Consider the following 27,055-nt stretch of genomic DNA (forward strand, 5'->3'; position numbering starts at 1 on the left):
ACATCTCTCCTGCAGCTCTCCTGGCACTGCAATTACAAAAGACAGCAGCAGCGGGGAGGAACTGTGATAAAAGATGATTGTATGAGCAGCATTTTTGACATCTAATGCTCTGGATCTATCCCAGGGATTGGAGTGTGGAATTATTCCCTGATGCCTGGGATAGAGTGCTGTATGTAATAACACTGCAGCGCCGCTCTTCTTCTCTCCTGGTCCTTGTAATGACAGCAAGAGCTGGAGGTGAGGAGATCTCAGTAGATCCAGATCACTCTAAAAGATGCTTTTGACACTATGCGCATTTACATTTTTTTTTTTGGGGGGGGGGGGGGGGGGCTGCATGACGCTACTTACTTATGATTCAGCATAGTAATTTCAGGAGAAAAAAAAAGTAATATCTTACAGTCCCAATGGTTGAAGGGGAAATTAGCATATTAGGCACCCATGACTTTGTAAACCAAATCTCAGCAATGTAGAGGAGACATCAGAAAGGAAAAACTGTTTATTTAGCTCTTCGGACACTTTAACGTGTTAAGAGTCGTGAAAAGTTCTCAAACTTACGACAATTATCCAAAATTCCAAATTCTACAAATCAACAATGAATAATAAGAGTTCATTCACAAGTCCAGTGCCCAACCTAACCGGGAAAAGCAAATTGGAGGCAGTTTGTGTCAGGAGATCAGCAGTCAGGTCCTGGAGTGTGGCCCAAGCGCAGATTTGTTAAGTACTGTCATGTGAATGCAAAAAATAAAATACCAGTCATGTGCAACCCCAGATGTATATGGAAAGCTTTACTCAGAGGAGACAGCAGCTATGCAGTAACTAGAGGATGACAACATGTTTAACCAGACTGACTTTTTTGGTAAAGAGGAGTCTTATATTTATAGAAACTTTATTTTAATCATACAGAACTAGCACCGGATACAAAAACCTTCCGTATTGGGAAATTAAAAATATCCAGCCATTCACTGTGAATCATCACTTTTTGTTAAAATAAAGTCACAGATGTGTAACAGAAATTCACATGCTTTTCATTAACCATCCCGTCCCTTTTGGGGGAGGGTGGTGGGGAACGAAAGTATTGCTTCTTAATCTTAAATAGCGAATAAAAGAACAAAAGTATGTTAATGTGTAAATAATATATATATTTCACAATGTCAGGCCTTATGGATGTAAAACCCTTGGATTAGTATCTGTAGTACCTAGAGCTACACAAGTCACTGCCACAACCATACCAGCATGAAATTGGGGCTAGAATAAATACATATATAAAAAAAAAGTGTCATTTACTGTAGTTTAATGACCAGCGTGATTGCAACCATAAAATAATGACTTCCACTGAAATCAATAGAAAAACAACCAATAAAAGGTAAGTGCCAGAGGCAAATTTCTGGGTGCACCGGATACCTGGCTCCTGGACTTTGTCCAACCCTGATATAACGTACAAGTATAATAGTAAACAATCGATTACAGCGTGATAATGAGATAGAAAAGATCCATGTGCTAAAAAGAGGAACAGATATCCACAACTTTAAAAGCAATATTTTAAATATAAAATCCTTGTTTAGAATCTCCGCCTTGTTCTTGGCAATATTGTGAAAACCAAAACTGAGAAGAGTTGTGCTTCAATAATGCAGATCTTATTAATGTCTGCACTTCAGATTGATATTTTGCATGCTAAAAAGATTTGTAGAAGGAAACATAACTGCTCCGTAAAGGATTAGAAAACCAGGTTTCTTCCAGAAGCAGCACCACACCTGTCCCCAGGTTGTCTCTGGTACTGCAGCTCAGCTCTGTTGAGATGACTGGTGCTGAGATACAGCATTACACACAACTGGAAGACTGGCATGGTGCCTTTTTTGCAAGAAGGCAGCCCTGTTTTTCGATTCCTGGAGAAGCTTTTAAGACGGTTATATTATAATAGTGATGGATCCAGCGATTACTCAGAATCTTCCACACGTGTTGAATCTTCATGGAAACTTTTAGTCCACTGTGCTCGGAGTTGTTTAATTTCTTCCCCAAAGAAATCATGAAGTTTCGTAAAACTGTACCGGTCTTCCGCAATCTCATTAAAGCCATAATGTTCATTTTCACCAACTCGTTGAGATTGATCCGAGGACTGGTGGTGGCCTTGGTTTACTGAGTCTCCTTCCATCAGCCATGTTGCATCTTTGTAGTGTGGCCCATTGTTATAGGTAAAACCATTTGGCAATTCAGCCAAGCTGGTACTCCATGGAGCACAGCCATTGTCCTTAATAACTGGCCTATCCTGAATGCAAGGCAAGGCTGGCAAGGGGGCACTAGGACAGGCTGGTAAGGGGGCACTAGGACTTGTATCGGTGGAAGTAGTTGTCCCACTAGAAGAGGGTTGGCCTTTACGCATTTCCATGAGTTGCTGTTGAAGTTCTTTCACCACAAGTCTGATGTATTCAAAGTTTGCCCTTGAAAGAGCCTTTACCCAGGACTCCATAGTAGCATGGCTATCCGCAGCAAGAATATAGGCACGGGATTTGGAATAACCAAACCTAATGGCAAAGGCATACTCCTCTGAAGACTCGCACAGTTCCACCCTGCAGCCTTCCAGTATAATGGCTCCCACGGGTTCTTTGCTTTCCTGATGCTCATAGTAAAAGAGCATGTTACCCTTCAGCACAAACCATCGTCTGTGGTACGAGGTGTTGCGATCACCCTTTTTGTACAGGAAGCCACTTTTGTCTATTGGCGAGTTGCAGGTGGCGTAATACACCAAGTTCCTCTCGTTTAGCTTCATGTCTTCGCGAATGTCGAGCCCTTTAAAAAAAACAATAAGAAATTAGAACTAAATTGCAAATTCACTAACTATGGGTCATCCATTCTTATCAATACTTCACGAGACCCCCCCCCCCCCCATGGGGCGAGGAATAGGGACCTGCCACAATGTTACAGAATTCGTGTAGTCTATGTTTTCGTTAAAGTTTCTCGACTGTGAGGTTATATAAATAATCACACACACGGTATATATTCTGCAAGAAAAAAGAAAAAAAACAAAAGGGCCGAATTATTAAGCTTGGCGTTTTGTTATCCACACTTCATGAACATCATTCAAGAACCAAATGCAGCAAAGTAACAGGTGCACGACAGTTAATGAATTCTGCATCTCTTATTAATGGCACATGCCTTGCCCAAATGTCTGGGGTAACATATCTGGCTTAAGAATAGCCAGCATTTTAGCTAAAATTGACAGGTAGGGGACCAAGTCATACCCCACAGCACCACCCAATTTGGTAGAGGAGCTTCAAACTGCCAAAAAGTTGGAAAATGTTTAAATCACCTTCAAGTTCTACAAAAATTTAGCAACTTTTGAAAGTGTTTTACACCAGTCTTCTGAAGAAAAAAACAAAACACAAAAAAAAGTCACTGAGGCATTGTACCTGAAATCCTTAGGCGCTGTCCAGACAAACTATGAATCCGCAGACACCATGTGCCTGCAGACTTGTGAGTCCCCCAGTGCTGGCGGTCCTGTGCCTGCTAATATGTGATATGCATATTCCTGGTCACATAGATGGGGTGGTCTTGCTGAATTGAGTGAGGCTGCAAACAGTCTAGTCGGAATGTGACTCGGGAGGGAGGAATATCGAAAATGTGGTCACTTGATCACACCGACAGAGAATTCTCATAGATTTGAGGAAGCACTGACCTCAGCAGCACCGGTTCATACAAATATTCCTTAGTAACATAGTAACATAGTAACATAGTTAGTAAGGCCGAAAAAAGACATTTGTCCATCCAGTTCAGCCTATATTCCATCATAATAAATCCCCAGATCTACGTCCTTCTACAGAACCTAATAATTGTATGATACAATATTGTTCTGCTCCAGGAAGACATCCAGGCCTCTCTTGAACCCCTCGACTGAGTTCGCCATCACCACCTCCTCAGGCAAGCAATTCCAGATTCTCACTGCCCTAACAGTAAAGAATCCTCTTCTATGTTGGTGGAAAAACCTTCTCTCCTCCAGACGCAAAGAATGCCCCCTTGTGCCCGTCACCTTCCTTGGTATAAACAGATCCTCAGCGAGATATTTGTATTGTCCCCTTATATACTTGTACATGGTTATTAGATCGCCCCTCAGTCGTCGTTTTTCTAGACTAAATAATCCTAATTTCGCTAATCTATCTGGGTATTGTAGTTCTCCCATCCCCTTTATTAATTTTGTTGCCCTCCTTTGTACTCTCTCTAGTTCCATTATATCCTTCCTGAGCACCGGTGCCCAAAACTGGACACAGTACTCCATGTGCGGTCTAACTAGGGATTTGTACAGAGGCAGTATAATGCTCTCATCATGTGTATCCAGACCTCTTTTAATGCACCCCATGATCCTGTTTGCCTTGGCAGCTGCTGCCTGGCACTGGCTGCTCCAGGTAAGTTTATCATTAACTAGGATCCCCAAGTCCTTCTCCCTGTCAGATTTACCCAGTGGTTTCCCGTTCAGTGTGTAATGGTGATATTGATTCCCTCTTCCCATGTGTATAACCTTACATTTATCATTGTTAAACCTCATCTGCCACCTTTCAGCCCAAGTTTCCAACTTATCCAGATCCATCTGTAGCAGAATACTATCTTCTCTTGTATTAACTGCTTTACATAGTTTTGTATCATCTGCAAATATCGATATTTTACTGTGTAAACCTTCTACCAGATCATTAATGAATATGTTGAAGAGAACAGGTCCCAATACTGACCCCTGCGGTACCCCACTGGTCACAGCGACCCAGTTAGAGACTATACCATTTATAACCACCCTCTGCTTTCTATCACTAAGCCAGTTACTAACCCATTTACACACATTTTCCCCCAGACCAAGCATTCTCATTTTTTGTACCAACCTCTTGTGCGGCACGGTATCAAACGCTTTGGAAAAATCGAGATATACCACGTCCAATGACTCACCGTGGTCCAGCCTATAGCTTACCTCTTCATAAAAACTGATTAGATTGGTTTGACAGGAGCGATTTCTCATAAACCCATGCTGATATGGAGTTAAACAGTTATTCTCATTGAGATAATCCAGAATAACATCCCTCAGAAACCCTTCAAATATTTTACCAACAATAGAGGTTAGACTTACTGGCCTATAATTTCCAGGTTCACTTTTAGAGCCCTTTTTGAATATTGGCACCACATTTGCTATGCGCCAGTCCTGCGGAACAGACCCTGTCGCTATAGAGTCACTAAAAATAAGAAATAATGGTTTATCTATTACATTACTTAGTTCTCTTAGTACTCGTGGGTGTATGCCATCCGGACCCGGAGATTTATCTATTTTAATCTTATTTAGCCGGTTTCGCACCTCTTCTTGGGTTAGATTGGTGACTCTTAATATAGGGTTTTCATTGTTTCTTGGGATTTCACCTAGCATTTCATTTTCCACCGTGAATACCGTGGAGAAGAAGGTGTTTAATATGTTAGCTTTTTCCTCGTCATCTACAACCATTCTTTCCTCACTATTTTTTAAGGGGCCTACATTTTCAGTTTTTATTCTTTTACTATTGATATAGTTGAAGAACAGTTTGGGATTAGTTTTACTCTCCTTAGCAATGTGCTTCTCTGTTTCCTTTTTGGCAGCTTTAATTAGTTTTTTAGATAAAGTATTTTTCTCCCTATAGTTTTTTAGAGCTTCAATGGTGCCATCCTGCTTTAGTAGTGCAAATGCTTTCTTTTTACTGTTAATTGCCTGTCTTACTTCTTTGTTTAGCCACATTGGGTTTTTCCTATTTCTAGTCCTTTTATTCCCACAAGGTATAAACCGCTTACACTGCCTATTTAGGATGTTCTTAAACATTTCCCATTTATTATCTGTATTCTCATTTCTGAGGATATTGTCCCAGTCTACCAGATTAAGGGCATCTCTAAGCTGTTCAAACTTTGCCTTCCTAAAGTTCAATGTTTTTGTGACTCCCTGACAAGTCCCCCTAGTGAAAGACAGGTGAAACTGCACAATATTGTGGTCGCTATTTCCTAAATGCCCAACCACCTGCAGATTTGTTATTCTGTCAGGTCTATTAGATAGTATTAGGTCTAAAAATGCTGCTCCTCTGGTTGGATTCTGCACCAATTGTGAAAGATAATTTTTCTTGGTTATTAGCAGAAACCTGTTGCCTTTATGGGTTTCACAGGTTTCTGTTTCCCAGTTAATATCCGGGTAGTTAAAGTCCCCCATAACCAGGACCTCATTATGGGTTGCAGCTTCATCTATCTGCTTTAGAAGTAGACTTTCCATGCTTTCTGTTATATTTGGGGGTTTGTAACAGACCCCAATGAGAATTTTGTTACCATTTTTCCCTCCATGAATTTCAACCCATATGGACTCGACATCCTCATTCCCTTCGCTAATATCCTCCCTTAAAGTGGACTTTAGACAAGACTTTACATAGAGACAAACCCCTCCTCCTCTCCGATTTTTACGATCCTTTCTAAACAGACTGTAACCCTGTAAGTTAACTGCCCAGTCATAGCTTTCATCTAACCATGTCTCGGTTATTCCCACTATGTCAAAGTTACCTGTAGATATTTCTGCTTCTAGTTCTTCCATCTTGTTTGTCAGGCTTCTGGCGTTTGCGAGCATGCAGTTTAGAGGATTTTGTTTTGTTCCAATCTCCTCACTGTGGATTGTTTTAGAAATGTTCTTACCTCCCTTCTGAGTATGTTTTCCTGGGTCGTCTTTGTTCGAGTCTAATGTTTTTCTTCCCGTCCCCTCTTCTTCTAGTTTAACGCCCTCCTGATGAGTGTAGCGAGTCTTCTGGCGAATGTGTGTTTCCCAGGTTTGTTGAGGTGTAGTCCGTCTCTGGCGAGGAGTCCATCATACCAGTAATTCACACCGTGGTCCAGGAATCCAAATCCTTGTTGTCTGCACCATCGTCTTAGCCAGTTGTTTGCATCGTGGATACGATGATCCTTGATCGTGGATACGGGGAGTAGGGTTGAGCGACTTACTTTTTCAGGATCGAGTCGGGTTTCGCGAAACCCGACTTTGTCAAAAGTCGGGTCGGGTAAAATCGGCCGATCATTGCGAAAAATCGGGGGGCCGACTGAAACACGAAACCCAATGCAAGTCAATGGGGAATAAAAATCGGCAGTGAGTGGAGGACAGAAAAACACCTACAGAGCCCATTTTAATGTCAAAAACATCAATTCTTGTTACTTAAGCTTGTCAATCGTAATTAACCTTATAATAATAGTTAGGTATTGAAAATTGGGGGTCATTTGGTTAAAGTTGGGGGGGGGAGGGCTGGCTCAATTTTTTCTTGGGCCCAGGAAATGTGGAATACGTCACGGCGGTGGAGCAGGGAGAGGTAAGTATTTCAACTTTGCAAGTGATGTGATCCAGAGCAAGCAGGGGGGCCCACTCGTTCACATTGGCACTGACACAGGGCCCCTCAAAGTACGGCGTTGTGTTTGACGGCGGGGCGCCTCCCACCGGCAGTGACACTTTTGCGTACTATGACGGGCCCAGTAACAGTGACGTCGCCAACGAGTATGCCCCCCCCACCTGATGAAGGAACCTGCACTTTCATATGTACCTTCCTCTTTGTCCCCGTGTAAGGTGGTATAGTATGCGGGAAGGGGGACCTGACTTTCAGCAGGGTCAGATTCTGGCTGTGTAGAGTGCAAGGGGAATGTAGTGGTCTGGGTCAATGTACCAGCAGACCCATCAAGCAGTGGCTGGGTAATAGGCAGGATGAGGAGGAAACACAGATAGACCCAAAATAAAAAAGGAGGCTAAAAGCAGAAAAAAATTGGTAACAGGAGTAAACAGGCAGCATTGCTTTGTTCAGTGGAGGACAACAACAAGCAGCAGCAGACACTGTTAGTAGGGCCCAACCAAACTAGTAGGGCAAATACAGTTTCAAATTCTAAATACAGGCCGAAAGCCTGTAGATTGAAACTCAGCTTTGTTTCTTTGAGGAAACCAAGAGGCAGAAGCAGACGTCACTAGGCCTTAACCAAGAACCAGGGCAAATTCAGTTTCATATTGTTGATAGAGGCCGAAAGCCTGTAGATTCAAACTCAGCTTTGTTTAGTAGAGGTAGAGTGGGCGCACCCACCTGTCCAGGCAAACGGCACTTGCACGGGTGCTTGCGCCAAGTGGTGACCACGGTCCTGGGGGGGGGAGGGGGGGGGGGGGGGGGGAGTCAGCCCATTTAGGGAGGTATAAAAATGGCCTATGGTGGACATTCAGCAGCTGCAAATGGAGGAATTGGCAAAGTCAGTAAGAGGAGGGCAAAAGCGAGTCATTTATCACCCAAGCTACGTGTCAGCAGGGGAAGGTGGGGCAAAAGAATTGGCAATCCATGATTGGTTCATTTTAATGAAGGTTAGATCATCTACATTTTGGGTAGCCAGACGTGTCCTTTTTTCGGTCAGTATTTAACCAGCAGCACTGAAGACTCTTTCTGAAAGCACACTGGCAGCAGGACAAGCGAGCTCCTGTAATGCATATTCTGCCAATTCGGGCCAGGTGTCTAGTTTAGATGCCCAGTAATCAAAGGGGAATGACCTGTGAGGGATCGATAAGGGATGAAAAATAGTTTGTAACCATAGTGGACAAATGCTGTCTCCTGTCACTTTGACTAGATGCAGCAGTCCCTGTTGTGTCAGCGGTCATTGAAAAATCACTCCACAACCTTGTCAGAAAACCCCTCTGTCCAACGCCACTTCGGATTTCTGCGCCTCTAGCACCTCTGCCATGTTGCCCCCTACGGCAAGTGTGAGGACCATCACAACCTCTGTGTGCTGGGAATGCCTGAACCAAACGGTCTACAAGAGTTGCTTGTTTGGTAGCCAATATTTGCTCAAGGTTCTCATGTGGCATGATGTTTTGCATTTTCCCTTTATAGCGTGGATCCAGGAGGCAGGCCAACCAGTAATCGTCATCGGTCATCATTTTGACAATGCGGGGGTCACTTTTTAGAATACGCAAGGCATACTCAGCCATGTGGGCCAATTTTCCTGGTGTCAATTCACTGGTCCTGCTGGGTTGAGGAGCACTTTCTTGGAAATCCACATCACAAGTGTCCCGCAAGAAACCTGTACCTGACCTTGCAACGCCACCAGTTTCAAGTGGCCCCTGAGAAGCATCCTCCTCCCATACATACGTAGTCATCCCCATCATCCTCCTCCTCTTCGACCGCCACTTCATCCTGGACAGTTCCCTGACCAGACAATGGCTGTCATCAAGGATTCCCTCCTCCTCGGCTGCAGACGCCAGCTCCTTGATGTGCGTCAAACTTTGCATTAGCAGACGCATAAGTGGGATGCTTATGCTTATGATGGCGTCGTCTGCACTTGCCAGCCGTGTGCATTCCTCGAAACACTGAAGGACTTGACAGAGGTCTTGTAGCTTGGACCACTGCACACCAGACAACTCCATGTCTGCCATCCAATTGCCTGCCCGTGTATGCGTTTCCTCCCACAAATACATGACAGCACGCCTCTGTTCACACAGCCTCTGAACCATGTGCAATGTGGAGTTCCACCTTGTTGCAACATCGATAATTAGGCGGTGCTGTCGAAGATTGAGCGATCGCTGATGGTTCAGCATACAGCTGGAGTGTACGGGCGACCGGCGGATGTGCGAGCAAAGTCTTCGCACCTTCAGGAGCAGGGCTGGTAACTCTGGATAATTTTTAAGAAAGCACTGCACCACCAGGTTCAAAGTGTGAGCCAGGCAAGGTATGTGTTTGAGTTGTGAAAGGGCTATGGCAGCCATAAAATTCCTTCCATTATCACTGACTACCTTGCCTGCCTCAAGATGTACACTGCCCTGCCATGACTGAGTTTCTTGCTGCAAGAACTCGGCCAGAACTTTCGCGGTGTGTCTGTTGTTGACCAAACACTTCATTTCAAACACGGCCTGCTGACGCTTCCCACTAGCTGTTCCGTAATGGGACACCTCGTGTGCAACACTGGCAGCTGTGGATGGAGTGGTCGTGCGACAGCGCTCTGTGGATGAGCTTTCGCTTCTGGAGGGGGAGGAGGTGGGGTGGCGAACGTCTACAGCCAACTGTTTCCTAGATCGTGGGCTAGGCAGAACTGTCCCACTATTGCTGACCCCTGTGGACCCTGCATCCACGACATTAACCCAGTGCACCGTGATGGACACGTAACGTCCCTGGCCATGCCTACTGGTCCATGCATCTCTTGTGAGGTGCACCTTCCCACTGAGACTGCCTCAGTGCATGGACAATGCGGTCTTTGACATGCTGGTGGAGGGCTGGGATGGCTTTTCTCGCAAAGAAGTGGCGACTGGGTAGGTCATAGCATGGTACTGCGTAGGCCATCAGGGCTTTGAAAGCTTCGCTTTCAACCAACCGGTAGGGCATCATCTCTAACGAGATAAGTCTGGCAATGTGGGCGTTCAAACCCTTTGTACGCGGATGACAGGATGAGTACTTTCGTTTCCTAACAAGAGTCTCTTCTAGGGTGAGCTGGACTGGAGAGCTGACTATGATGGAACTAGCGGTGGTGGTGGTTGTGGACATGGCAGATTGAGAGCGAGTTGGTGATGTTGGCCTACATACAGTGCTTCCTACCAATAACCTTCTAACTCCCTGACTGCTGTGGCCTAGCGACGATCCCTCCACATTTGCTGCTGGTGTCCTAACCGGTGGGCTTACGAGGGGCGATCCAAAAGTAATGATAATCGATTATTTCTATTGCACACAGAAATTAAAATAAAATGTTTTCTTCTCTCTTAGGTACCCACTAGTCCAGGAAAAAAAAAATCACTTAAATAGACCACGATTCCCGGGAGCTACATTCATTTGAATATGAACTGCCGAGGAGTGAACATCAAAATGGAAAAAAACGAGCTCAGAGCTGTCATCAAATACCTCTGCTTGAAAAAAAATGACTACCAAAGACATACACAGCGACTTGGTGGAAACATTGGGGGACTCTTCTCCTCCATATTCCACAGTTGCATGCTGGGCCAAGGAATTTAAGCTGGGAAGAACATCGACGGAAGATGAACATCGTGAAGGACGCCCATCCACGTCCCTCAATGAAGAAAACGTGAAAAAAGTTGAAGAAGTTGTATTGGCAGATCGAAGAGTGACTATCAGGCATGTAGCTGAGGTCACAGGGATCTCATATGGCAGTATTCAACGAATCCTTGCAAAAGAATTGCATATGAGAAAGGTCTCCGCGCGTTGGGTGCCAAAAATGTTAACCGACAAGCAAAAGAAGAAACGAGTTGACATTTCAATAGCAAATCTCGAAAAGTTCCAAGCAGACAAGGAAAATTTTTTGTCACTTTTTTGACCATGGACAAGACCTGGATCCACCACTTTGATCCCGAAACTAAACAACAATCGATGACGTGGAAACGAGCCGACGAACCGACGCCGAAGAAATTCAAAGTGTCAAGCTCAGCAGGGAAGGTTATGGCGTCCGTTTTTTGGGACGCTGAAGGAATTATTATGGTGGACTATTTGGAGAAGGGAGCCACTAATACGGGCTCCTACTACGCAGAACAAATAAGAAGATTGTGGGAGGCTATCAAGGAGAAAAGGCACGGCAAACTGCGGGCTGGAGTGCTGTTTCACCAAGATAACGCGCCGGCTCACAAAGCTGCAGTTGCCATGGCTACCATTCAAGAAGCGGGCTTTGAACGGGTGGAACACCCCCCTATTGGCCAGATCTAGCCCCCAGTGACTTCTTTCTCTTTCCTCGGCTCAAGGAACACCTCCGGGGCAAGAAATTTGATAACAATAGCGACGTGATAACCGCTGTTGGGGATTTTTTTGAGGGTCAAGATCAAGAATTTTTTCTAAGGGAATTCTAAGTTTAGAAAAGAGATGGACTAAATGTATAGACTTGTTAGGAGACTATGTAAAAAAAAAAAAATAATAATTTGACAATATTCATTGTGTTTAGTATTGATTATCATTACTTTTGGATCGCCCCTCGTACAGTGAGGGAAGCAATGTTGCAGTGCTGACTACCTTCATTCAGACCTGGTGCACCAACGGTACGGGACTTTAGGTAGTTAGTCCAGGCTTGCAAGTGCATGCTGTGTAAATGTCTACGCATGCACGTTGTATTTAAATTGTTAAGAATCTTCCCTCTGCTAAAGGTCTTTGAGCATTTTTTACAGATCACTTTTGACTGATCATTGGGATCTTGGTCAAAAAAAGGCCACACTGCACTCTTCCTACTATGGAATTCCTTTTCAGGCATTGCACGCTGTGCAACTTTCACAGGATGGCCACGCTGTCCTAAAACTGGTTTTGTCAAACGTTTTTTGCCTGATACGCGCCTGCCAGATGACAGCTGTTGCGATGTAGATTGGTGCTGCTGTGGATAACCCTCCTCCGCTTCTGAGCTAGTGGCAGCGCCACCCTCTTCCCCCAATGGCTGCCAATCTGGGTAAACAACTGGGTTATCTATCACCTCCTCCTCCTCAATGTCATGTGCACCTTCCTCAGTGTCACCGTGTAAGGTGCTATAGCGTTCGGGACAGGGCACCATAGTCTCATCAGGGTCAGATAATGGCTCAGCAAACTGCGAGGGCAATGTAGTGATCTGACTCGATGGAACAGCATCATAATCTAGCTGTGGCTGTGCATCAGTGCACTCCATGTCCGATTCTTCTTGTAATGGGCAGGGTACAATTTCCCTTTCTAACCCAGGCACGGTATGTGTAAAGAGCTCCATGGAGTAACCTGTTGTGTCGCCTGACGCATCCTTCACTTTTGGTTTGGGAGAAGGCCACAAGGAAACGTCTTGTTCCTGACCGGGAGCATCCACTGACGACTGGCTGCTGTGACATTTTGAACTTTGGGAAGAGGAGGCCAAAGAGCTAGAGGCTGAGTCAGCAAGGAAAGCCAAAACTTTTTCCTGCTGCTCCGGCTTTAAAAGCTGTTTTCCTACTCCCAGGTAAGGGAGCCTTCGAGGCCTTGTGTAGCCAGACGATGACGCAGGCTCAACACCTCCAGCCTTAGGTGATACTGTGCTTTTGCCACTACCACCAGATGCAGCACCACCATCAGTACCGGCTGACAACCCCCGCCCACGGCCTCTTCCACCAGACTTCCTCATTTTTTCGGGGGAGACACAGAACCACAACTCTGGCCCTGTGGTATAACAGTAAACTATGAACGTGGCAGAAAGTGGCTGCCTGATATACAGTGGGGCAAAAAAGTATTTAGTCAGTCAGCAATAGTGCAAGTTCCACCACTTAAAAAGATGAGGCGTTTGTAATTTACATCATAGGTAGACCTCAACTATGGGAGACAAACTGAGAAAAAAAAAAATCCAGAAAATCACATTGTCTGTTTTTATAACATTTTATTTGCATATTATGGTGGAAAATAAGTATTTGGTCAGAAATAAAATTTCATCTCAATACTTTGTAATATATCCTTTGTTGGCAATGACAGAGGTCAAACGTTTTCTGTAAGTCTTCACAAGGTTGCCACACACTGTTGCTGGTATGTTGGCCCATTCCTCCATGCAGATCTCCTCTAGAGCAGTGATGTTTTTGGCTTTTCGCTTGGCAACACGGACTTTCAACTCCCTCCAAAGGTTTTCTATAGGGTTGAGATCTGGAGACTGGCTAGGCTACTCCAGGACCTTGAAATCCTTCTTACGAAGCCACTCCTTCGTTGCCCTGGCGGTGTGCTTTGGATCATTGTCATGTTGAAAGACCCAGCCACGTTTCATCTTCAATGCCCTTGCTGATGGAAGGAGGTTTGCACTCAAAATCTCACGATACATGGCCCCATTCATTCTTTCATGTACCCGGATCAGTCGTCCTGGCCCCTTTGCAGAGAAACAGCCCCAAAGCATGATGTTTCCACCACCATGCTTTACAGTAGGTATGGTGTTTGATGGATGCAACTCAGTATTCTTTTTCCTCCAAACACGACAAGTTGTGTTTCTACCAAACAGTTCCAGTTTGGTTTCATCAGACCATAGGACATTCTCCCAAAACTCCTCTGGATCATCCAAATGCTCTCTAGCAAACTTCAGACGGGCCCGGACATGTACTGGCTTAAGCAGTGAGACACGTCTGGCACTGCAGGATCTGAGTCCATGGTGGCGTAGTGTGTTACTTATGGTAGGCCTTGTTACATTGGTCCCAGCTCTCTGCAGTTCATTCACTAGGTCCCCCCGCGTGGTTCTGGGATTTTTGCTCACCGTTCTTGTGATCATTCTGACCCCACGGGGTGGGATTTTGCGTGGAGCCCCAGATCGAGGGAGATTATCAGTGGTCTTGTATGTCTTCCATTTTCTAATTATTGCTCCCACTGTTGATTTCTTCACTCCAAGCTGGTTGGCTATTGCAGATTCAGTCTTCCCAGCCTGGTGCAGGGCTACAATTTTGTTTCTGGTGTCCTTTGACAGCTCTTTGGTCTTCACCATAGTGGAGTTTGGAGTCAGACTGTTTGAGGGTGTGCACAGGTGTCTTTTTATACTGATAACAAGTTTAAACAGGTGCCATTACTACAGGTAATGAGTGGAGGAAAGAGGAGACTCTTAACCCCTTAGCGACCGCCGATACGCCTTTTAACGGCGGCCGCTAAGGGTACTTAAACCACAGCGCCGTTAATTAACGGCGCTGTGGAAAAAGTCCATAGCGCCCCCCAGAGGCCGATTTTCTCCGGGGTCTCGGCTGCCGAGGGTAGCCGAGACCCCAGAGAACATGATTCGGGGGGTTTTTAACCCACCCCGCATTTGCGATCGCCGGTAATTAACCGTTTACCGGCGATCGCAAAAAAAAAAAAAAGCGATCTCTTTAATTTCTCTGTCCTCCGATGTGATCGCACATCGGAGGACAGAGAAAAGGGGTCCCAGGTGGCCCCCCAATACTCACCTAGCTCCCCCGATGCTCCTCGTGTCTCCCGGTGGGCGCCGCCATCTTCAAAATGGCGGGCGCATGCGCAGTGCGCCCGCCGGCCGGCACCGGGAGAATCTTTGGGGTCTCGGCTGCCGGGGGTAGCCGAGACCCCAAAGAGCATGATTGGGGTCGGTATTACCGACCCGTTTTGCGATCGCTGGTAATTAACTGTTTACCGGCGACCGCAAAAAAAAAAAAAAAAGTAAAGTGTAATTCTCTGTCCTCTGATGTGATCGCACATCAGACGACAGAGAAATAGGGGGATTCGGGGACCCTAGCATACTCACCTAGGTCCCTGGATCCTCTTGCTGCTCCTCCTGGCCGCCGGCAGCAGAACATGGCGGACGCATGCCCAGTGCGCCCGCCATCTGTCTCCATCTGCCGGCCGGCAGGAGAACAGCAGTTGGGGCTAAAATTAGGGTTAGGGGTAGGGTTAGAGGTAGGGTTAGGGGTAGGGTTAGGGGTAGGATTAGGGGTAGGGTTAGGGGTAGGGTTAGGGGTAGGGTTAGGGGTAGGGTTGGGGCTAAATTTAGGGTTAGGGTTGGGGCTAAACTTAGGGTTAGGCTTCTTTCACACGTCGGTACGGGGCCGTCGCAATGCGTCGGCCCGACATACCGACGCACGTTGTGAAAATTGTGCACAACGTGGGTAGCAGCTGTAGTTTTTCAACACATCCGCTGCCCAATCTATGTCCTGGGGAGGAGGGGGCGGAGTTACGGCCACGCATGCGCGGTCAGAAATGGCGGATGCGACGTACAAAAAAACGTTTCATTGAACGTTTTTTTGTGCCGACGCTCCGCCAAAACACAACTGATCCAGTGCACGACGGACGCGACGTGTGGCCATCCGTCACGATCCGTCGGCAATACAAGTCTATGGGCAAAAAACGCATCCTGCGGGCACATTTGCAGGATCCGTTTCTTGTCCAAAACGACGGATTGCGACGGAATGCCAAACGACGCAAGTGTGAAAGTAGCCCTAGGGCTAGGGTTAGGGTTGGGGCTAAAGTTAGGGCTAGAGCTGGGATTAGGGTTAGGGTTTGGATTAGGGTTGGTATTAGGGTTAGGGTTGGCATTAGGGTTACGCTTGGGATTAGAGTTAGGTTTGGGATTAGGGTTAAGGTTAGGGTTGTGATTAGGGGTGTATTGGGATTAGGGTTAGGTTTGAGGTTAGGGTTGAGATTAGGATTAGGGGTGTGTTGGATTTAGGGTTTTGATTAGGGTTATGGTTAGGGTTGACATTAGGGTTGTTTTGGGGTAAGGGTTGTGATTATGGTTAGGGTTAGTGATTAGGACTATGGATGAGGTTGGGATTAGGGTTAGGGGTGTGTTGGGGTTAGGGTTGGAGCTAGAATTGGGGGGGTTTCCACTGTTTAGGTACATCAGGGGGTCTCCAAACACGACAGCCAATTTTGCGCTCAAAAAGTCAAATGGTGCTCCCTCCCTTCTGAGCTCTGCCGTGCGCCCAAACAGTGGGTTACCCCCACATATGGGGTACCAGCATACTCAGGACAAATTGGACAGCAACTTTTGGGGTCCAATTTCTCTTGTTACCCTTGTGAAAATAAAAATTTGGTGGCTAAAAAATCTTTTTTGTGGAAAAAAAAAATATTTTTTATTTTCATGGCTCTGCATTATAAACTTCTGTGAAGCACTTGGGCATTCAAGGTTCTCACCACACATCTAGATAAGTTCCATGGGGGGTCTAGTTTCCAAAATGGGGTCACTTGTGGGGGATTTCTACTGTTTACGCACATCAGGGGCTCTCCAAACGCGACATGGCGTCCGATCTCAATTCCAGCCAATTCTACATTGAAAAAGTTAAACGGCACTCTTTCTCTTCCAAGCTCTGCGGTGCGCCCAAACAGTGGTTTACCCCCACATATTGGGTATCAGCGTACTCAGGAGAAATTGCACAACAACTTTTGTGGTCTAATTTCTCCTGTTACCCTTGTGAAAATAAAAATTTGTGGGCAAAAATATAATTTTTGTAGAAAAAATGCGATTTTTTTTTTCACGGCTCTACGTTATAAACTTCTGTGAAGCACATGGGGGTTCAAAGTGCTCGCCACACATCTAGATAAGTTCCTTAAGGGGTCTAGTTTCCAAAATGGTGTCACTTGTGGGGGGTTTCCACTGTTTAGGCACATCAGGGGCTCTCCAAACGCGACATGGCGTCCAATCTCAATTCCAGCCAATTCAACATTGAAAAAGTAAAACGGCGCTCCTTCACTTCCAAGCTCTGCGGTGCGCCCAAACAGTGGTTTACCCTCACATATGGGGTATCGACGTATTCAGGAGAAATCGCACAACAACTTTTGTGGTCTAATTTCTCCTGTTACCCTTGTGAAAATAAGAATTTGTGGGCGAAAAGATCATTTTTGTGTAAACAAAAGCGATTTTTTATTTTCACGGCTCTACGTTATAAACTTCTGTGAAGCACTTGGGGGTTCAAAGTGCTCACCACACATCTAGATAAGTTCCTTAAGGGGTCTAGTTTCCAAAATGGTGTCACTTGTGGGGAGTTTCCACTGTTTAGGTACATCAGGGGCTCTCTAAATGTGACATGGTGTCCGATCTCAATTCCAGCCAATTCTGCATTGAAAAAGTCAAACGGCGCTCCTTCACTTCTAAGTTCTGCGGTGCGCCCTAACAGTGGTTTACCCCCACATATGGGGTATTGGCGTATTCAGGAGAAATTGCATAACAAAATTTACGGTTACATTTCTGTTTTTACACTTGTGAAAATAAAAAAAAATGGTTCTGAATTAAGATGTTTGCAAAAAAAAGTTAAATGTTCATTTTTTCCTTCCACATTGTTTCAGTTCCTGTGAAGCACGTAAAGGGTTAATAAACTTCTTGAATGTGGTTTTGAGAACCTTGAGGGGTGTAGTTTTTAGAATGGTGTCACACTTCATTATTTTCTATCATATAGACCCCTCAAAATGACTTCAAATGTGATGTGGTCCCTAAAAAAAAAATGGTGTTGTAAAAATGAGAAATTGCTGGTCAACTTTTAACCCTTATAACTCCCTAACAAAAAAAAATGTTGTTTCCAAAATTGTGCTGATGTAAAGTAGACATGTGGGAAATGTTATTTATTAACTATTTTTCATGACATATCTCTCTGATTTAAGGGCATAAAAATACAAAGTTTGAAAATTGCAAAATTTTCGCCATATTTCTGTTTTTTTCATAAATAATCGCAAGTAATATCGAAGAAATGTTACCACTAACATGAAGTACAATATGTCACGAAAAAACAATCTCAGAATCAGCGGGATCCGTTGAAGCGTTCCAGAGTTATAACCTCATAAAGTGACAGTGGTCAGAATTGCAAAAATTGGCCTGGTCATTAAGTACCAAATTGGCTCTGTCACTAAGGGGTTAAAGAAGAAGTTACAGGTCTGTGAGAGCCAGAAATCTTGATTGTTTGTTTCTGACCAAATACTTATTTTCCACCATAATATGCAAATAAAATGATAAAAAAAAAACAGACAATGTGATTTTCTGGATTTTTTTTTCTCAGTTTGTCTCCCATAGTTGAGGTCTACCTATGATGTAAATTACAGACGCCTCTCATCTTTTTAAGTGGTGGAACTTGCACTATTGCTGACTAAATACTTTTTTGCCCCACTGTATATGACACACTAGCAGTACAGCAGAATACACACTGTGTACGAATTTTAATCTCCCTTTTTTTTTTTTGGGGGGGGGGGGGGACACAGAACCACAACTCTGGCCCAGTGGTATAACAGTAAACTATGAACGTGCCAGAAAGTGGCTGCCTGATATATACGACACACTAGCAGTACAGCAGAATATACACTGTGTACGAATTTTAATCTCCCTTTTTTTTTTTTTTTGGGGGGGGGGGGGGGGGGACACAGAACCACAACTCTGGCCCAGTGGTATAACAGTAAACTATGAACGTGCCAGAAAGTGGCTGCCTGATATATACGACACACTAGCAGTACAGCAGAATATACACTGTGTACGAATTTTAATCTCCCTTTTTTTTTTTTTTTTTGGGGGGGGGGGGGGGGGGGGACACAGAACCACAACTCTGGCCCAGTGGTATAACAGTAAACTATGAACGTGGCAGAAAGTGGCTGCCTGATATATACGACACACTAGCAGTACAGCAGAATATACACTGTGTGCGAATTTTAATCTTTTTTTTTTTTTTTGGGGGGGGGGGGGGGGGGGAGACACAGAAGCACAACTCTGGCCCAGTGGTATAACAGTAAACTATGAACGTGGCAGAAAGTGGCTGCCTGATATATATGACACACTAGCAGCACAGCAGAATACACACTGTGCGAATTTTAATCTTTTTTTTTGGGGGGGGGAGACACAGAAGCACAACTCTGGCCCAGTGGTATAGCAGTAAACTATGAACGTGGCAGAAAGTGGCTGCCTGATATATACGACACACTAGCAGTACAGCAGAATATACACTGTGCCAAAAGGAGAGCAATTCAGAGCAATGATTTATAAAACAAACTTTAATTGTCATAAATAATACAAAAACATATATCAAAATATTACACTATCTAATGACTAGAGCACAGGATGAATGTCCCAGGAATGCTGGAAAAGCGCCCATCCCCCCGCTCCCCCAGATGTAAATACCCTTGTAATGGTATGCATAAGAAAAAGCACCTACACTATCCAACCAAAGTCACCCCAAAGCAGTGGGACTCTATAGTAATGCCATTAAGTATGGTGGTGGAAAAAGGGTGCTAGCACTTACCACTACACAGAGGTAGGGGGGGGCGGTCAGGCGATGGTCCCCAACGCACGTTTCGTGGCCACCAGTGCCACTTCCTCAGGGGGATCATCCCCCTGAGGAAGTGGCACTGGTGGCCACGAAACGTGCGTTGGGGACCATCGCCTGACCGCCCCCCCCTACCTCTGTGTAGTGGTAAGTGCTAGCACCCTTTTTCCACCACCATACTTAATGGCATTACTATAGAGTCCCACTGCTTTGGGGTGACTTTGGTTGGATAGTGTAGGTGCTTTTTCTTATGCATACCATTACAAGGGTATTTACATCTGGGGGAGCGGGGGGATGGGCGCTTTTCCAGCATTCCTGGGACATTCATCCTGTGCTCTAGTCATTAGATAGTGTAATATTTTGATATATGTTTTTGTATTATTTATGACAATTAAAGTTTGTTTTATAAATCATTGCTCTGAATTGCTCTCCTTTTGGCATGGTTTGTTTTGAGCTGATTTGGTGAGGTCGGGGTCTTTTGGTGTATTTACTGCCAGACCCCGTGCGCTCACAATATGTATTTGGGAGTTTTGTATAGAATATACACTGTGTACGAATTTTAATCTCCCTTTTTTTTTTTTTTTTTTTTTTTGGGGGGGGGGGGGGGACACAGAACCACAACTCTGGCCCAGTGGTATAACAGTAAACTATGAACGTGGCAGAAAGTGGCTGCCTGATATATACGACACACTAGCAGTACAGCAGAATACACACTGTGCGAATTTTAATCTTTTTTTTTTGGGGGGGGAGACACAGAAGCACAACTCTGGCCCAGTGGTATAACAGTAAACTATGAACGTGGCAGAAAGTGGCTGCCTGATATATATGACACACTAGCAGTACAGCAGAATATACACTGTGTGCGAATTTTAATCTCCTTTTTTTTTTTGGGGGGGGGGGGAACACAGAAGCACAACTCTGGCCCAGTGGTATAACACAACACTATGAACGTGCCAGAAAGTGGCTGGAATTATTACCGTGTTTCCCCGAAAGTAAGACCCTGTCTTACATTAATTTTACCCCAAAAAGTCCCACCCTGTCTTACTTTCGGGGGAGGTCTTACATTAGCCGAAAAAAAAATGACAATTTCTTTTTAACCAATAAATCAACATTTATTAACATGCTGAAGAGTCGGTCATCACCAAACAGTAGAATAAAACAAATGTAGCGTATCAAGAATATCTTGTTACTACCGTACACACTACGGTACGGTACTGTACGGTAATTGCCGTATACCCTCTGCCTGCATACCATAACAGTGCCGTATCCCACTGCACACAGCCCCATACCCCATAACAGTGCCGTATCCCACTGCACACAGCCCCATACCCTATACAGTACATGTTTCCCTACTTGGTTTTTAAATGCTGGACGTTTTCCTCTGCGGTGCGGCTGTGGGTGCGGAAGGCCTGTGCTGCAGGGAACGCTGTGCCAATCAGCAGGGAAACAGCGGTGACGTGGGGCTGGGGCGGCCAATTACAGCTCGAGCTGCTGGGCCAATCAGCACTCGAGCTGATTGGCCAATCAGCGCTCGAGCCGGGGGCCGGCGGTGACGTGGGGAGCAGGGGCGGCCAATGAGCTGTTGAGCTGGGCGGATTGCGGGGTTAACACGGCGAGTTAACCCCATGAGCACTGGACCCGCCCAGCTGCACCTGAGGACACCTCTGGAGCCTGGGGACCCAATGGGGGACAACGGCGGCCCAAAGGTAAGGGCCTTACATTTCACAGCGGCCCCCCCAACCCTGCCTTACATTCGGGGGAGGCCTTACATTGGAGGACCCCCCCGAAACCCCCACCCTGTCTTACTTTCGGGGGGGGTCCTACTTTCGGGGAAACAGGGTATTTAAAAAAAATAAATAAATAAATAACAAGCTCCCTACAATGAGCTCAGGACAAGTATGGCAGCAATAAAAAGGACTGCTTAACACAAAAATGTGGACAAATAAACAAGATAGGTAACTGTGCAGAAAGGAGCAACAGGAATTTTGCTTTAAAAAAAGCAGTTGGTTTGCACAGCACCGTGCACACAGCTATGCAGCTGCTGCACTAAAATACGACCTCCACTGTCCCTGCACAAAAAGGAGGTGTGGGACAGTGAAAATCGCTCCAGCACAAGCGGTTTGGGGGTTTATATTTCCTCCCTAACTCTGTCCCTGCTTCTGACTAACTGCAGCAACACCTCTCCCTATGCTCAGATCGGCAGAAGTAAGATGGTGGTCGGCGTGCACGCCCCTTTATAGCCCCTGTGACGCCACAGACAGCAAGCCAATCACTGCCATGCCCTTCTCAAAGATGGTGGGGACCGAGACCTATGTCATCACGCTGCCCACACTCTGCGTCCTCCTTCATTGGATGAAAAACGGCGGTGACAGCGTCATATGAAACGCGACTTTGGCGCTCTGATCGTGTACCGCATGGCTGATCCTACTGTAGGATCGGTTCGGGTTTCATTAAACCCGACTTTGCCTAAAAGTCGCCGATTTATGAAAATGACCGATCCGTTTCGCTCAACCCCAACGGGGAGTCCTTTACATACATGCAGATTATTAATAAAGTGAAAGTAAAAGCACTTGCACCCACGGTGGCCGTGCCCAGAGATTTACCAATGGAGCCCTCTCTCCCTGTGGCTTACCTGTCATTGTATGCCCTTGTGTATTCATTCATTGTCCAGAATAAAGAGCAGCTTTCTGCTCCGGTGTCCTGTCCGTAGAGATAGATTGTAGAAAATAAACACAGACACGGTTGTGTATGTAACCATGGCGTGATCACTGTATAATCAATGGTTATGTAGACTTAAAGGGAAACTGTCAGCAGGATTTCACCTCCCAATCTATTTACATGCACACGTAGCGCTTTCAAAGACAAGTGCAGCAATACCGTTACATGGCCAGCCTGTTCCTCTAGCCTTCTGATAGTTATGATAAAACCCTGACTTATCTGCTGCACATCTGCTGGTCCTCGGTCATAAGCTCTTGCTATGGAGTCATTGGTATTATTGATTGTGGTCTCTCCATCATGACAAGTGCAGGCAGAAAATTGCCAGTCAACGGTGCACGTGGGATTAGACAGACCTTACTGAGAAGACTAGCAGAGCTGCAGCAGATAAAAAGGATTAACAAAACTACGCCAAGAGGCCCAGTGACACTGTTGGAATCAGGGTCTCTGTCCTTAGAATGGGAAGCAGAAACATTGTGACAGATTGCTTTTAAAGGACGTTTTTCTGTATTTTAAGAAAGTTTCCGGTTTTGGAGAACTCCCGTCTCCTTGCTTCAGTTTGTTTAAAACCCCTCAAACAATCTTTGCTGTACACATCCTCCCCAGATCTAGCGCCGCAGTGCTGACATCACTGAGCTCTGCCCGAGCACACAGCAGGAGTCACTCGGGGCCACGGAGCTCACAGATTGGCTGCAGCCATGTTGAAGTGATGTCCAGCATTGCAGAAAACCACAGATTGTGGTTTGTTTTTTTTAAACAAAACTGCAGCTAGAAAAATAACCAAAGAGTATCGAACATATAGAACCTTATTTTAAATCTCTGACCACTCCTGAGCGACAATGCTGAATCCAGCAGTCACGGGACCCCTGCAGCCAATCGCTGGCCGCACATCACCATGCAGTCACTACTGAAGCCATGGATTGGTTTCATCGCTCACATCACTGTATAACCAGCTGGGCGCTCCGCAGCGGAAAATACTAAAACCCTATGTGTCATTTGTCTATACCTATGCCTATGGTAGATTTTTTTAGTCATATTAGTCTATACCTATGGTAGATTTTTTACAGTGTGCGGGAAATCAGCGATTCCGCAGAATTAATGAACATGTTGCTTTTTTTTCCGCGATTTGTTTTTTTTCGCGGAAAAAAAATCGCAACATTTGCACAAGTTTTGCGGATTACATTGAAATGATTGGGAACCATATGTAAGCGTTTTTTTCACGTTTTTATCGCATTTTTATAGAAAAAAACCGCGAAAAATACGGAACGTGTGCACATAGCCTTACAACTCCCTTCTCTGTGTACCTGAACTGAGAGAGGGAGGGGGATGTTTTGAGTGAGATAATATTAAGGCTAGGTTCTCATTTCGTTTTCGGGTGAGCGCTAACAGACAGCGTTGCACGGCGAAATTAACGCCGTGCAACGTGTCCGTTAACGCTCCCATTGCCAGCAATGTTAAAGCGCATTGCTAGTGCGTGCCATTTTCGGCACGCGCTAGCGATGTGCCGTTCTTTTGTGGCGCGCCTCGGACGCTGCTTGCAGCTAGCGCTAGCGGGGACATTTAACGCGACCCCTAAAAAGACATTGCGTTAGCGCAATCCACTAGCGCTTAGCGCTAAACGGATTGCCCTGACGCAATGAGAACCTAGCTTAATATTGTTTACCTTGAGATAGTTTATAAACCCTCCTCTCACACATCCAGTACCCAGCAACCACAGAATGCAGAGTAAGTGGACATGCTGGCTGGGGCATATCTTAAGGTACCATCACACTCAGCAACTTTGCAACGAGAACGACAGCGATCTGTGACGTTGCAGCGTCCTGGATAGCGATCTCGTTGTGTTTGACACGCAGCAGTGATCTGGATCCCGCTGTGCCATCGCTGGTCGGAGCTAGAAGTCCGGAACTTCATTTGGTCGCTAGATCGGCGCGTATCGTCATGTTTGACATCAAAAGCAACAACGCCAGCAACGTTTTACATGGAGCGAGAACAATAAGCGAGTCACCGTTACGTCACTGGATCGCTCCTGCATCGTTCTGTTTGACGTCTCTACAGCGACATAAACAGCGACGCTCCAGTGATCGGCTCGTTGTCTATATCGCTGCAGCGTCGCTGAGTGTGACTGTACCTTACTGAAGTCAAGCATCAACACCAGGCTCTCCCATCATCACTTTGGTAAGAATTACGAATAACGGTTTTAAGCTCCGTTTTTTTTATTGGAATAAGTTCATATTAGTACAACAACGTTATCTTCCAAGTTTCATTAAGATCATTTTAGGGATTCAGTCTTTATGCGCCATATTCTGCCATACCTATGCCTACAGTGTTATCACGGTTTGAAATGGAAAAACGGTTTTGAGCTCCGTTTTTTTTATTGGAATATGTTCATATTAGTACAATGACGTTATCTTCCAAGTTTCATTAAGATCTTTTTAGGGATTCAGTCGTTATGCGCCATATTCTGCCATACCTATGCCTAGTGTGTTATCACGGTTTGAAATGGAAAAACGGTTTTGAGCTCCGTTTTTTTTATTGGAATATGTTCATATTAGTACAATGACGTTATCTTCCAAGTTTCATTAAGATCTTTTTAGGGATTCAGTCGTTATGCGCCATTTTCTGCCATACCTATGCCTAGTGTGTTATCACGGTTGGAAACGGAAAAAACGGTTTTGAGCTCCGTTTTTTTTATTGGAATATGTTCATATTAGTACAATGACGTTATCTTCCAAGTTTCATTAAGATCTTTTTAGGGATTCAGTCGTTATGCGCCATTTTCTGCCATACCTATGCCTAGTGTGTTATCACGGTTGGAAACGGAAAAACGGTTTTGAGCTCCGTTTTTTTTATTGGAATTAGTTCATATTAGTACAACAACGTTATCTTCCAAGTTTCATTAAGATCTTTTTAGGGATTCAGTCGTTATGCGCCATTTTCTGCCATACCTATGCCTACAGTGTTATCACGGTTGGAAACGGAAAAAACGGTTTTGAGCTCCGTTTTTTTTATTGGAATTAGTTCATATTAGTAGAACAACGTTATCTTCCACGTTTCATTAGGATCTTTTTAGGGATTCAGTCGTTATGCGCCATTTTCTGCCATACCTATGCCTACAGTGTTATCATGGTTGGAAACGGAAAAACGGTTTTGAGCTCCGTTTTTTTTATTGGAATTAGTTCATATTAGTACAACAACGTTATCTTCCAAGTTTCATTAGGATCTTTTTAGGGATTCAGTCTTTATGCGCCATATTCTGCCATACCTATGCCTATGGTAGTTTTTTTCTAAAGTTGAATGTTTTTAATCTATTTTTCCTTTCCACTTCACTATTTAAAAATAAATTAGCGGAGGTTAAACTTTAATTGCGTTTTCAACAAGGCAAACCCATACATTGCTATACAGTAACTTTACATTTGAAATAAACACTGAATCCCTAAGTATATCTTTATCGAAAATTTTTGCCTTAGGCCGACCTCACACCTGCGAGTTTTACGGACGTATGAGCGGTTCATAAAATACGGATTGCATACGGTACAATGCTTCTCTATGGCCCAGCTCCTATCAGCCGTGTTTTATTGATCCGTATTATACGGTCTTCTACGGCCATAGAAAATTGCAGTATGCTGCGTTTGTCACCGTATTGCGCAAAAAATCCACTAATGAAAGTCTATGGGGGCCAGAAAAATACGGATTACACACGGACCAACAGTGTGACTTGCGAGAAATACGCAGCGGTGTTAGAGAGAAAAGCCGGAAATTCAGTGCGGTGTACAGTAAAATCACACTGACAGCTTACAGTAGAATAGGTGGAATAAATGTGTACACATAGAATAGGCATATACAGTGGGGCAAAAAAGTATTTAGTCAGTCAGCAATAGTGCAAGTTCCACCACTTAAAAAGATGAGAGGCGTCTGTAATTTACATCATAGGTAGACCTCAACTATGGGAGAGAAACTGAGAAAAAAAAATCCAGAAAATCACATTGTCTGTTTTTTTAACATTTTATTTGCATATTATGGTGGAAAATAAGTATTTGGTCAGAAACAAAATTTCATCTCAATACTTTGTAATATATCGTTTGTTGGCAATGACAGAGGTCAAACGTTTTCTGTAAGTCTTCACAAGGTTGCCACACACTGTTGTTGGTATGTTGGCCCATTCCTCCATGCAGATCTCCTCTAGAGCAGTGATGTTTTTGGCTTTTCGCTTGGCAACACGGACTTTCAACTCCCTCCAAAGGTTTTCTATAGGGTTGAGATCTGGAGACTGGCTAGGCCACTCCAGGACCTTGAAATGCTTCTTACGAAGCCACTCCTTCGTTGCCCTGGCGGTGTGCTTTGGATCATTGTCATGTTGAAAGACCCAGCCACGTTTCATCTTCAATGTCCTTGCTGATGGAAGGAGGTTTGCACTCAAAATCTCACGATACATGGCCCCATTCATTCTTTCATGTACCCGGATCAGTCGTCCTGGCCCCTTTGCAGAGAAACAGCCCCAAAGCATGATGTTTCCACCACCATGCTTTACAGTAGGTATGGTGTTTGATGGATGCAACTCAGTATTCTTTTTCCTCCAAACACGACAAGTTGTGTTTCTACCAAACAGTTCCAGTTTGGTTTCATCAGACCATAGGACATTCTCCCAAAACTCCTCTGGATCATCCAAATGCTCTCTAGCAAACTTCA

At 44.9% G+C, this 27,055-nt stretch overlaps 1 protein-coding gene across 3 annotated transcripts in view; it reads right to left on the bottom strand.

Moving 5' to 3' along the window:
• Positions 1-315: 315 nt before the first annotated feature.
• PHETA1 (PH domain containing endocytic trafficking adaptor 1) overlaps positions 316-27,055 on the bottom strand; it is a 35,862-nt gene continuing 9,122 nt past the window's right edge. For 2 of the 3 annotated variants that reach the window (XM_069754882.1, XM_069754890.1), the window contains exon 2: positions 316-2,784. In XM_069754882.1, the coding sequence (XP_069610983.1) occupies positions 1,934-2,764 (831 nt within the window). In that variant the 5' untranslated portion in view covers positions 2,765-2,784 and the 3' untranslated portion in view covers positions 316-1,933. Of the gene's footprint in view, positions 2,785-22,286; positions 22,788-27,055 lie in introns of those variants that run through there. The other variant, XM_069754878.1, reaches the window with a different exon arrangement.

The sequence above is a fragment of the Ranitomeya imitator genome, chromosome 1 (assembly GCF_032444005.1).
Source record: "Ranitomeya imitator isolate aRanImi1 chromosome 1, aRanImi1.pri, whole genome shotgun sequence".
Classification (NCBI taxonomy): domain Eukaryota; kingdom Metazoa; phylum Chordata; class Amphibia; order Anura; family Dendrobatidae; genus Ranitomeya; species Ranitomeya imitator.